The sequence below is a fragment of the Dendrobium catenatum genome, unplaced genomic scaffold (assembly GCF_001605985.2).
Source record: "Dendrobium catenatum unplaced genomic scaffold, ASM160598v2 fragScaff_scaffold_1105, whole genome shotgun sequence".
Taxonomy (NCBI): domain Eukaryota; kingdom Viridiplantae; phylum Streptophyta; class Magnoliopsida; order Asparagales; family Orchidaceae; genus Dendrobium; species Dendrobium catenatum.
In genome coordinates this window covers 811,640-824,970 of record NW_021319567.1, presented here as the reverse complement: position 1 = coordinate 824,970, position 13,331 = coordinate 811,640, and the positions used below count along the sequence as shown (strand labels likewise).

General features: G+C 32.0%; 1 protein-coding gene across 1 annotated transcript; it reads right to left on the bottom strand.

Annotated features, from left to right (window-relative positions):
• Nucleotides 1-626: 626 nt before the first annotated feature.
• Nucleotides 627-13,090, bottom strand: LOC110107474. The gene is made up of 5 exons (XM_020837746.2): nt 12,885-13,090; nt 12,168-12,226; nt 7,054-7,197; nt 4,526-4,636; nt 627-1,046 (listed from the first exon to the last, which is right to left on the bottom strand). The coding sequence occupies exons 3-5, from the start codon at nt 7,168-7,170 to the stop codon at nt 813-815; spliced, it is 462 nt and encodes a 153-aa protein (XP_020693405.1). The 5' UTR covers nt 7,171-7,197; nt 12,168-12,226; nt 12,885-13,090; the 3' UTR covers nt 627-812.
• Between the last annotated feature and the right edge of the window lie 241 nt (nt 13,091-13,331).

Here is a 13,331-nt window from a genome sequence, read left to right as displayed (position 1 = left end):
GAAGCAATAAGAAAACCGTCCCAAACGAAGCATAAGGCTAGACAATAATCACATACTCCTAAACATTAAAGCACCCTTTTGTAAGCTACCATTGAAGGGGTGGAGCTCAAGATTCCTTTGATCATAAGAAGGGGACACCTGCAACATCAAGTCTTATCAAAAGAGGCCATGGTTACGATTGCTTTCCGCGTTAAGAATATTCAACACGAGATGACCCTAGCAATTATTGAATAAGGTTTCATTTGGAACAACTTTTTTATTGTTTTTTAAAGCAATTTTTTAGTACAAAACTTTCAAGTGCAAGAAATTTTTTACTAAAAAACTACTTTAAAAAACAATAAGAAATTTGTCTCAAACAAAGCCTAAAGCTTCATTTATAACAACTTTTTTTCTGCTTCTTAAAGCAATTTTTTAGTACAAAAATTTTATTTTGTGTGCTAGAAAGCTGCTTTAAAAAGCAGAAAGAAAGTTGTCCCAAACAAAATTTAAGACTTCATTATCTTAATTGTACTCATGCCTTTATTGAAAAGCTGGCTTTCTACCTTAAAATGAGCAAGGAGGTTAGGAGTAGAATCCTAACTTCGATTATTAGTGTGAGCCATCAAAGCGTGGGCACTGGTTATAAATTTCTGATCACAGTCGGCTTTCTGAACATTTTATTCATCAATAAAACGAATAGTATCCAATACTATATAAATTCGTTAGGTTGATACAACCTGAAGAAATTGCAATAATCAAGTCTCTGACTGTCAAAATCAAATGAAGTAATTGCTAAAATCAAAACTTTCTAAAGTCTGATTGTGAGAAAAAATTCATTTGGTTTGATCAAGTTGTGAAGAGCTGGATGCATTTGATTGGGTGGGCTGCACAACACCTGAATCTTTGGATTCTGAACGTTCGATTGCCGCTGTTCTCTGTAGCATAGACTGTTCATGCATGGCTTTCATCATCTCTTTCATTTGGTTTTCCTCTTTCTCAAGTTGCAAATTCATGATGATCTCAGCGTTTTTGTCTATGGGCTTGAAGTACTCCTCGATTGCAGCTTCCTTCAAAAAGAGTGTGTCTCAAAAATCCTTTCTTAAATAAAAAATCATACAAAATATAATTTTGAGAGTTTGATATTATGATAGTTGTGGGAGCTGTAAAGGATGGTACGGACATTACATCTCCTCACAAGTTTGAGCATTAGTTTTTGAAATCTCCTTAGTAATGTTTAATGCCCTTACACCGTCGATTGCTCTAAATCCCTATTTGATCAACTACAAATTTTAGCATAAATCACAAGGTAATAGAATAACACCATCAAGTCTTTATCCCACTACATGGGGTCGGTTACCTGAATCTTTTTTCTCTATTATGTCCTATTAAGAGTCAAATTCTCATTTAAATTTAATAAAAAAGATCATTTCTAATACTTTCTAACCAAATCTTTATAGGCTTACCTCTACCTCTCTAAACATAGGCAGTATATAATACATCTACTCTCATAATTGATTCATCGGAAGGCCAACATTTTATCTGACCAAGCCATCTTATCTATGACAGGAGTTACTCCAACCTTTTCACGTATATAAGCGTTTCATATTATGTCTTTAAGTGTCAAGACATTCATCCACCAATCATTCTCAACTCTGCAACACTTAATTTTATGATTCACTTTTAATGACCAACATTCTGCGCCATAAATTATTGCAGTTCTCACCACCATCTTATGAAATTTTTCCTTAAGTTTGAGGGGTACTTTTCTATCACAAAAAAGGCCTTATGCATTCTCCACTTCAACCATCCAACTTGATTTCTACTAATAATATCTCTATCTATTTCATCATCGCTTTGAAGTTTGAACAAAAGGCCCGAGATATCCAAAACGTACACTATTTTTAATGACTTGGTCACCCAATGTCGCAATCCCACCACTAGATCTATTACTACAAATATTATACCCCATGTATTCGATTTTAGATCTACTCAAAAAAAAAAACTTCAAGAATCTAAAGATTGACCTCCATAATTCAAGTTTTCCTTTAACTCCCGCTCTAGTTTTATCAACAAGAATATCATCAGCAAAAAGCATACACCATGATACATCCACTTGTAAATGTCTAGTAAGAACATCCATAACTAAAGCAAAAAAATATGGGCTTAAAGTTGATCCTTCATGTAATCCAATTGAAATAAGAAAATACTTGATCAAACCATCTTGTGTTTGAACACAAGTAACAGCTATTGTATACAAATCCTTAATGACTTGAATATAAACATTATCAATTCATTTCTTTTCTAGAACTCTCCAGAGCATGTCACCTGAAACTTTATCATATGATTTCTTTAAATCAATAAATCACTTATCCATTCATCTTTACATCTTTTGTCTTCAAAATAATATTAAAATTTTTAGTAAGCCAAGAAATTCCTTAAAATTCTAAACATTTCCACACCTATATTGGAATATCATTAAGTCTTACTATTTTTCCACACTTCCTTTTCTTTAAAAGCTCTATAATTTCAATTTTACTAATACATCGATAAAAAAAATCTATATTTTTATTTAGGGTGCTAAGACCAAGAAGTCAAATGTATTCTCACAATCTTCATTAAAAACTTATCGAAATATCTCATCCCTTCATCTTAAACTCCAAAACTAATAAGCGAAGCTGAGTACATAAAAGGGGCAAAAATGAGCCCACTTGGTTCAACCAAATCAATGCTTATAGAAGTCAAGAATTAACTCCTATATAATATCTTGAGCCTCATATCAAAATGATTGATACTTGGATCAATGGAATTAAGGTAAAACTGGCCAGGAATTCGTTGGACCAAGATGAACAAAGTTTAGTCAGGCCAGTCATCACCTTCACAAAGGTTATATATAAACAGAGTTGAGAGGCTTCTCAGGGTGCTGATGCACATCCTCGTTATTTGTTCAATTGCCAAGGGTTGGTCTCTCTCTCTCTCTACTCTCTCTCTCTCTCTCTCTCTCTCTCCCCCTTTCTTCTTTTCAAAAATGGTTGTCAGCAGCCTTCGCAAACACCCTCACACTCGTTATTGCACGAGTTCCTGTAAGCACAAATCTTCTCCAAGTTACTATACCTCCTAGATTTCATTTTCAAAGTCATCTTCACATAAATGCTCTTCTCGAAGAGAGGAGTTAATTCACTAAAAATGCCCTAGCATTGATGCTTATTTCTACTTAGATCTATTAGAAAGGCAATAAGCCTTCCTAGAATTTCAACCAAACGGTAGCGACATTATAAAAAATGAGGTATTTATAGATCGTTGATAGAAGAATTCACCCATGGTGATCACAACCAGGGCCCCACAGAAGACAAATTTTTGTTCCCTCATCCTTAAGAGGTGTGCCAACTCACAAAAACAAAAAGTCAAACAATTTTTCCCTCAAGCCACCAAGTCTTTCTTCTTACCCTTCCTAAATGTTTTCACGTAAGCAGTTTTTTCACTGTAGAGTACTTCAAAGCTTTTTCCACTTATATGCACTTCTAAATAAAGGTTTTCTCAAAACTCAACGAATCCTCCCAAACTTTTCTCTCAGCCCTAACAATATTCTACCCAGCTTTTTCTGTTTTAAAGAGCGTTCATTACACCCCTGACAAGATAGCACTTTTACTGTTTACAACTAAACTCGTAGAATTTCACCCCATTGGAGGTATCCAACCGCCCAAACAAGATCTACCCATCGCATGCTTGCCAAATTGTCTCCTACCATCAATCCCAATGACATAATCTTTCATTCTCATCAACAATAGTTGAAGACTCTAGTGCTTATTTTTGAAGCTTGAAGTGAGGAAGGACACAAGCAAAAGCACATAGAAGGATTTGTTGGGACAATCCAAGAATAAAAGGAAGAGCACTACTTCAGAGAAAACATGGGATTCATTTAGTTGATCTTCCCTTACCAAAAATGTCGAAGGCTCTCAACTAAGCACGCACTTTTTGATGATATCTTCCAATGTCCACTAGTTGGCATGGCCTAAATCTAAGATACAGATGGTTCGTCAAGGAAGGATTCTCAAGATATGACATCTATAGCCTAAATCTGAAAGGTTCAAGAAGAACACTCAAACACTGCTAAGTGGCTAACCACTAAAAAGATGCCAAAATTCCCTTGATCACCAAGGTACTAAGGCTCTAGTGCCCACAATTGATTGTCTAATTTTCTCATAGACTATAACAAATCACCAGATCATTATCAAATCAATATCTTGCTTCATCATTGAAACAGTTAATCATCTTGATTCTTCGTATCCAGTACATGATTTCTTCATATAGATCATACTTGAATTGGTTTGCGATTGCAATATCAAAATTCAAACCCTCACTACAGTAGCATGCTCAATTTATTTTAGAAGAAAATTGGAACCGCCAAATAGTCTCCAAGGAAGGGTAGTTTCTTATGTTTTTAAAACAGATTAAAAAAATAACAAAACAGCCTTTAGACATTAGAATGTCATGCATTTGATTAAGGATAAACAAATAAATTTTCAGAGTAGCATAAAAAGGTGCTCACTGTTTCTTCTAGCCGCCGATTCAGGCCTTGCATCTCCTCAACCATGCGACGGACTTCTGCAAGTATGGCTTGCTCAGGAAGTCTTTTCAATTCAGTCTTTCTTGCTTGAGCCTTAACCAGTTGAAAAGAGAAAGTTGTAGAGAAGGCAGATAAATAAGAAAATCAAAATACACGTAAATAAACAGTTTATGACAATGTGATCATGCATGCAGAATGATAAGAAAAGAGTCATAAATCTATTAAGGAATTCCTCGTCTAAATTCTTACAAAAAATTGCTTATCATCATCCTTAGTACAATACAATTTGGCAATATTTAACATAAGTATCTATCGTAAGATGTCAATGTAAAAGTAAAGTGTGAATAGGAATTCCTTATAAAAATTTCTATAAATAGTTCTTATAGAATTTATGTTGGCAAAATCCATAATAACCAAAAAGATGGCTTGCATTTATAAAAGGATAGTTGAGTAAAATTTTTTTTGTATTTATTTATTTTCCAACGTGTATACGTGTTTTTCCTTCTAATTCATTGTAACAAAGATGCATCAAATTTTCTAGCTCTGTTTTCATCATTACCGATCTTATAACCAATATTTGCTGCAAATGATAATGATATAAACCTGATCAGTTAAGAATTTCATCCTTATTATATATAAGAAACACAATAAAATTGCATTAAACAAAGAAAATAAAATTTGCACAGAGAAAAAAAGGAGAGCTCAGGTTGCTGCTTAGGAATCAAGAAGAAAAACGTGGGAGAAGATGTGTGTGTGCAAACTCTCTGTATTTACAGTTCTCAATGAAGAATTTTCAGCCCTCATCAAGCATTTTCAGCTAACGCCAAAAGTAACACACCACTCAACAAACCCAAGAAATGAAGGGATGCACCCTTTCTTTGAAATGAAGGGACAGATTTTTTAAAATAAAGAATTTTGTTAGATTTCTTAGATTTTTATTTTAATGAAGTATTTGATACATAAAATATATTTATGATTTTTAATATTACTATTATTTTTAAAATATAAGCATCCAAACTCCCCACAAACTTCCCATCACGTATGGTAGACTTTAATCCTCTCTCCCATTACTTCAACCAAAGTGCAGGACTCAGGTATGAGTTCATGGCGCATAAAATAAGATCAACATATATATATATATAAAGTTCATTTTACTCAAATATCTTATTATTAAAAAATCACATAAATTTCAACGACCATGAAAAACAATGTGTTAGTTTTATAAATCTAGTAGGACATTATAATTTGTAAAATCAAACTTCTTTTCATAAAATCAAAGCCATTAATGAAAAAATTGTTCATGCATGTTGCAATCATCAACTGAGCATGTTGTTTGTGTTCGTCCAAGATTATTCAGCTCATTTGAATTCAATCCGTTTGTAAATGAACCAAAATGAAATAAATTCCTAGTTTGCCCTTGTTCATCTCATTTATATCTCTATTATATTTGATGCCCACTTCCTATAGCTTTTGCGACACCTATGACTACTTTGCTATCCACCTTTTCCTTGTGAACTTTTTACATAGGTGTTACTAGTGACTTCCAATTTTTGTGATCGAGCCCTCTGTCTTCAATGATTTTCTATCAGGTTGGACAAAGTCTTCTACAATTCTCTAAATACACCAACCCCTTGTGGCTTCTACACCGCTTATTCCGTTCAATCGTCACTATTTTCAAATTAGTCCTTACGTGGGATCATTTAGGCCTCTAAATAATCAAGAAACTAAAACATGATTTTTAAATAGTCAGGGACTATTGTGATCCGTCATAAAGAATCAGTCAACCATTTTGATTCTTATCTCTATAAAACTCAATCAATTTTGATTCAAAAAAGTTGCCTAATTGGACATGATATTCCTTCTATTTTTAATAGTGGACTCTTAATTAAGTAAGAGATTTGAAGATTATAAGAAAACTAGAAAACATATCGCCATGTGTAAGAGTGAGGCTTGGCTCAAGGACTTGGTAACTTTTTCTTTAGACTTTAATTCTTAGTTCACACTATGTTATTGATTGATTGTGTAATTGATCTTATTCAAGTTCGATTCAATAGGATTTCAACAATGCGGATTTCAATTCAGTTGGTTTTCTTGATTATGAATTTTCAAGCGTTGTTTGTGGTTGAAAAGACAATTGAATTATCGTCTAAATTCAATCTCACTATATTACAGTATTCAATGAATGTAATGAGTAGTTATAAAAATTAAAAGTTTGTGAGCTGCAAAAATGTATACATATGTTCCATGATTTTTTGCATTTCATAATAGATTAAAAAATATAAACCAAAGATCCTAAAACGCCCTACATCAAAAATTGGTTAGCCTGACAATTTTTTCTCTATCGGGTGTCTTCACACACAAAAAAAAGATTCATACAAAAGTTCAATAAAGCAGTATTGGGAGCCCTAATTGCAACGGTGTGGAACCTCAATTACAGCATAATTTAGAAAATTTGAGAAAATAATAATATTTTTTTTTCTACAGAACAAAGATGAAAAATGAAGATGAACCTTTTCAATGCGTCTTTGAAGGTCCAGCCTGTAGGACCTAATTCTTCTTTCCTCATATCCAGAAATAACTCTAACAATAAACCAAGCTCTTCTACCAAATTCCAACAGCTTATCCATCCTTCAAAGCAATTTAAAGGTGGTTTTCTGCATGGAAAGAATAATCTAGTCATTTTGTGTATTGTCCACAAACAATAAAAAGCCTTCACAAATCAAAAAGCAAGAACATCTAGACAATTCAACATAGGATGGTTAACCGATTAGGGATTCTCAACACAAAAGCAATGACTGTGGAAATCAAAGAAAGCCAAACCACAAGAACTTTCATCAGTACTAATCCTTTAACTTGAATAAACAAGCAAATAAGTATACCTTTGACATCATACTAACAGAAAAAGATAAACGAGACCAACATTGCTAAATTGGATTTTGTTTGCTATTTGAGAGAAAAAAAAAATTGTACAAATATTCAAAAACAAAAGGGATACTCAAGGTTGTTTGCAAGAAAATCAATCTAATGAGTCATATAATGAATTTAAGATAAAGTGTGTGGAACATGCATTTAAAAAATTTATAATGGTAGAATCAATTTTATTTTATGCCACAAAACTCACTAAGGAGGCACTTTTTTGCTAGGAAAATAAATGGAAAAATATAACAAGGAAAGGATCTACATATTATTTTTATTGATATTTAAATGCATGATCGTGCACCATGAAAATTAATTTAGTGGTTATCATAGAAAAAATTTGTGCCAAAAGTATATTAAAGTTGTAAAAGATACATATGATAAAGCATTACTAATATTAGAAGCAACTGTGAACTGATCACGGAGTTCCCAATCTCAGCTAGATTGCATGGCATACAATTTTAAAAGGTTTGATGTTAAAAAGTATCAGCGAATATTATTAAAATGAAGTGATCTATATGTTTGATTATTTTAATTTTTTTGGATCTATCATGCATAAAATGAGAACTTATATAAGGATATAACTTTTAAAATTACAGTTATACTTTTAGAAAAAAAGAAGTGCCTCATAAATATCATACGATAAGAAAATATCATGAAGATTTAAGATAAACTTTATAGAACTGCAATTAAGTTGAGTCTATTGATTTGCTTTTCCAGAAAGGAAGTTATTGAGCATCAAGTTGAGCTTAAGCAAAAATTAAAAAGCAAGATAAATGTGCAAAATAACTAAAATTGATAAATGATTATATTAAAGGGACGTTGATAAGAGCGTCTATTGAAGAAAAGTATTAAATAAAATATTGAGGAGGTTTGCATATCTACAATGAAGGATAAAAGATGCACACTATGATTGGTAGTCAAAAGTAATATCAAAAAATTAAAAAAGATATAGATCAAAGATAACATGGATAGGAGTTGACCAAAAATAATTACGTGAAATAATTTTAAATCCCTTTTATTACCCAAAAGGAACAAATAAAAAATGAGTTCAAATCCTAATTTTAAATCCCTTTTATTACCCAAAAGGAACAAATAAAAAATGAGTTCAAATCACAACATATGGAAATCATCACTAAATGACTTTCTTTTCCCTCTCATACATCCTAAAGGAAGAAGAAAAAGTAGTGCTTAACCCGTCTAGTCCCCAAAACATCAGTCATGAAAAACACTAAACCCCGAGGTCAGTGCCTTAATAGTCGATTTCCTTCAACAAGGATTAAAGGCTTCTTCAAAAGACATATATGTTGCAACTATGCAAGAAAAAGAAAAATTCAAAGAATAATGCTGTAAACTCCACGGAAAGTCCTCAAGCTATACTAGAAATAAAGAATTTTACCAAAAGGATAGACTTATCTTCTAGAATAAGAAGGGCTCAACCCAAAAATTGGCAAACTCAAAAAATTTCTTACCTCTTTCGAAAAATCATCTGGATCATGTTGTCTAGCTCAATATGGTAATGACTTCAAACTCTTGTATTTTTAGTAACTTAAATGATTCTCCTAGGACCTAAATCCTACATCAGAAGCCACTAACCACATGACTAATATTGCCAATATTTTTCAAACCTACAAGCCCTACGTTATTAATAAAAAAATAAAAGTGGCTGATAGTTCTCTAACAACTGCTGCATGTCAAGAAAATATTTCAATTTATTCACATTTACCCTCAATATGTAATGCATGTTCCTCCTATTTGTAGTAAATCTCCTCTCAATCCATAAAATCACAATTGCAATGTAATCTTTTTTCCTAATCATTGGGTATTTTAGGAGCTCATTATGGGGAAGAAAATTGGACATAGAGAAAAATATGTGCAATATTTTCTTAAAAACGAAAATCATATATAATGTTTCTTCATTTCCACCGTCAATATAGAAGTAATTTGAGAACATCTTTATATCTTAAGGCATCCACTTTCAAAATATTACAATATATATATTTTTGTCTCTTTTTTTAATGTAAACATGAAAAATTATCATTGTGAGACTCGTGAAATCGCCAAACATCAACATATTGTTTTTCTCTTAAAGTGATTCTAGATTTGTCTACTCCTTTTCTAATTATACACTTTAACATTTGAAGACCTTATGAAATCCTCAACATTTTTGGATTCACTCTAACATTTTTGAAAGTGATTCAATTTTTGTCACTTTAATAAATTTTATTTTTTCCTTAATAACCTTTTATACCTACTCACACCATCAAAGTTTACTTATTAAATCAAAATCCATTTTCATACTCTCCTAAAACTTCTTAGGCCAATCTTCTTAAAGAAACAAGACGTTTTATTTCACATTAGATTTGAGTTAACTAAATAACTGCAATTTATTTCCCGCAGCAACTTGTCTTAAATGATTAATAATTTATCATCCCCCGAATTCAACTAACTCATCCTAAGACAATCATTTCATTTAATTGTTTTCTTTATGATGATAAAATATACAAACAGAATTAATACTCTATGTTGTGCAATCAAAATCTCCCAAAATCATCTTATAATCATTGCAATAAGACTTTTTCTTTCTTTTATGTAAAAAAAACCTTTGTTTGTGATATGATGGCTCATTTATTATAAATGTTCTTTTGTTTTCTTAAAAATTTGTTTTCTTAAAAAACTTTTCTTAAGCAACAAAGAAATCAAGTATAGCTCTCTCATTGCATTACAATCTCCTATTTCATACCCAGCTGGAATCCTCTCATAACCCATCCTATTAGAACCTATATACCCATTTAAGTCACATTCAATAAATATCTTTTCTTCCTCAGAAACACACTATATTATACCATTCTTCTATTCGTAAAGTTTTTTTTTTTTATTTATCCTCTAATTCAAGTTGAGGAGCATAAGCACCAACCACATTTATAATGTGCTCATCGATAATTTTCTTAATATAAAACACTTTTTAACTAACCCAGTGCACCTTAATAATTTTTTACTTTCCAGACTCAATCTACTATCTCAATTACACTCATATTGTTAATATTTTCAACATACGATAATTTATAGCACTCATCAATGTCTTTAAATCATTCTCCATTCCATTTGATTTCAAAACCATTGAAATAATCATGTACTAAAGTAATACCAAATATGTTTCAATTTTCATGGGCAATCTTGCATGTTCAAACACTTACTAAAGAGATGTTAAGTTTAGTAACAAGCCGACTAAGTAAATATTACCAACTTAAGAAAACTAATGTCGCCTAACTTAAACTCTAATCCAAGTAACTTTTCTTATCCATTTTACTAAAATGGCAATCACATAATCTATAACAAATTTCTATAATACCCAACCTATTTCAACATAATCAGCATACAATTTCTTGTTTCATGAATACATATGAATTAAAAAACTACACATCATGAGCAGTCCTTCCCAAGCTTTGAGAAGGAAATATGATTAAAGATAAAATTTAGGGCATTATCACCTATCTTGCTCGGCCGCCCCTCGTACCAGCCCATACCGATAAAAATTCAACAACCGTACCTCGCCCTTGTTGTGATTCACTCGACCTTGCTCGCAATCGCCTCTCTCTCTCTCTCTCTTCTTGTTTTCTCAGCTCTACCACTAGAGCCCCGTCTCAGACACTCTTTGTTTATTTACGTTCTCGCGCTAATTGTATCCCTCACCTGCAAGCGATCATAATTGCGAGGGCTCACTAGTACGCGATTTACAATCGAATCGCAATCCAGGAGGAAGTAGCGGGGCGGGCCAGTAGACCCAACTCGGCAACTACCCTTCTTTAAACCATCCTTTTATAACATAATTTTATATCGCATCTGATATGTATTTTATTTACCCAAAAATATATATGTATTTTATGAATAATAAATTTGCATGTATACATATTATGTAGGTGTATATTGATTTAATTCATATAAAATTTAAAATTTTTTATCAATATTTACAGTTTATTTGTTATTTATGAATTAAACCATTATATACCTAAATAATATGTACACATGCAAAGTTATTATTCATAAAATAGGCTAAACTGTTGTACCTCTAACAATTGTGTGCCTTTTATGTAAAATATCCTAAAGTATTGCTTGTTTTTAAAGTAATCAAACATAAAAGATACTCATAATCTTCAAATTGCTTAAAATAGCATATCTTGATAACAATGTTCCATATCTTCAGATAGATGCAAGTTATCATTCAATTCTTTTTTTTTTTTTTTTTTTTTTTGAATTTTTTTTTTTTTTTTTTTTTTGATATTATAACAATAGAAAAGCATTTCTACGCACAAAGCATCCTCTACAATATTCATGTTATAGTTAAAAATAGTACTGTAAAAAGCATCCTCTACAAGCTGCAAATGTTTGTAATTCACCTACTTAACAATTAGTCATAATTTCTAAAAATATGACTTAAAAAATACTCATAATTTCCGAAAATATGACTTCAACATTACATTTAAGTTCTTTATGAAGAAATTTAACAAACATTAACAAACACATGCTATATATGAAGCAATCTAAAACACATTGCAGCTCCAACTTCCAACATAAGGTAGTTGGCCATCCCGCAGCTCCTGGTTCCCGCACAAGATGGCAAAATCAGCTAAATATAATAAAAATTTTAACACAATAAATAAATGTGGTACTTTTAAAAGTAAATACATTCATTTCGTAAGCAACTAACCTCTTTATCTTGAACATTCATAATTTTTTTTTCAATATTTCTCTATCCCAAAGATCAACCTGCAGAAAGGAAAAAATTATTGTGAAATTTTTTTAAAGCATGATACAATAAGCAGTTGTCTATACAATAAAAGTGAAGAATATTCACAAAAATTAAAAGTAGCATACTCTGAAAATACTCAGAACCAAAGCAACAAATATGCATTAAAGCAGCTTAATCAAACAAATTAGAAATTGGATATTTTTGCTTTCTGTTGGTTTTGGGAGCCTTGGCAGAAATTGAATAGTTTTTGGTGAAACTTGAGCGTTTCACCCATACACTCGTTTTTTTAACAAAATTTTGCAAACAACTTTTTAGTAGTTGCCAAAGTTTGATAAGAATTCTAACATTAAGGTCCCATTACATTTCATGTGTATTTTAATCTGAAACCCAACTAGAAAATCTTCTTTGTTTCATACTTTAAAGTTTTTGCAACAATACAAATTATTTTGATACAGCTTTTGTTAAGACTGAAAATCCAAATGTTATAGAATCTTTTTAAGACTTTTTACTTAGGGTTTTGCAAATTTTGAAAATCAAAGCAAAAATTTTGATTAAGAGGTCTAGTAGAAATAAAGTTTTATGGAATATGTCCAAAGCAGCAGATATAATCTGTCGTAGAAAATAGGGCATAGATATCAGTGAGAATAGCTGCACAGAAATGGACGAATATCATACCGCGATCGAGCGAACGAACATGCTGCCGGCAAAGGTGACTAAACTGCACACGCGAACGAACGGCAGCGGAACTACACTGGCCTTGTCGTCGAGTTCGCCAATCTGGAGCTCTAGCGGGGAGACGAACGACCGAACGACAGAGAAAAGCAATGTGCTCTTTAGGTTTTATCCTAAGTTTTTTTGGCTTGCCGTTTGATCTACCATCAAAGACTCCAATCCTCCGTTTTTTTAACCGGCCGATTCGAACCGACGCCGGTTCTATGGTCCGGCGGTCTGACGGGCCGGGCTCCTTGTTTTTTTCCGGTTCACTTCAAAATCAGTTCTATGGGTTAACGGGCGTTCGACTGGTTCATAGTTTAATTGGTTGAACCTACTAATCTGATTCTATTTTCAAAACATTAATATTACATACATACCATTTTATCTCAAGCTAATTTTCATTTACTA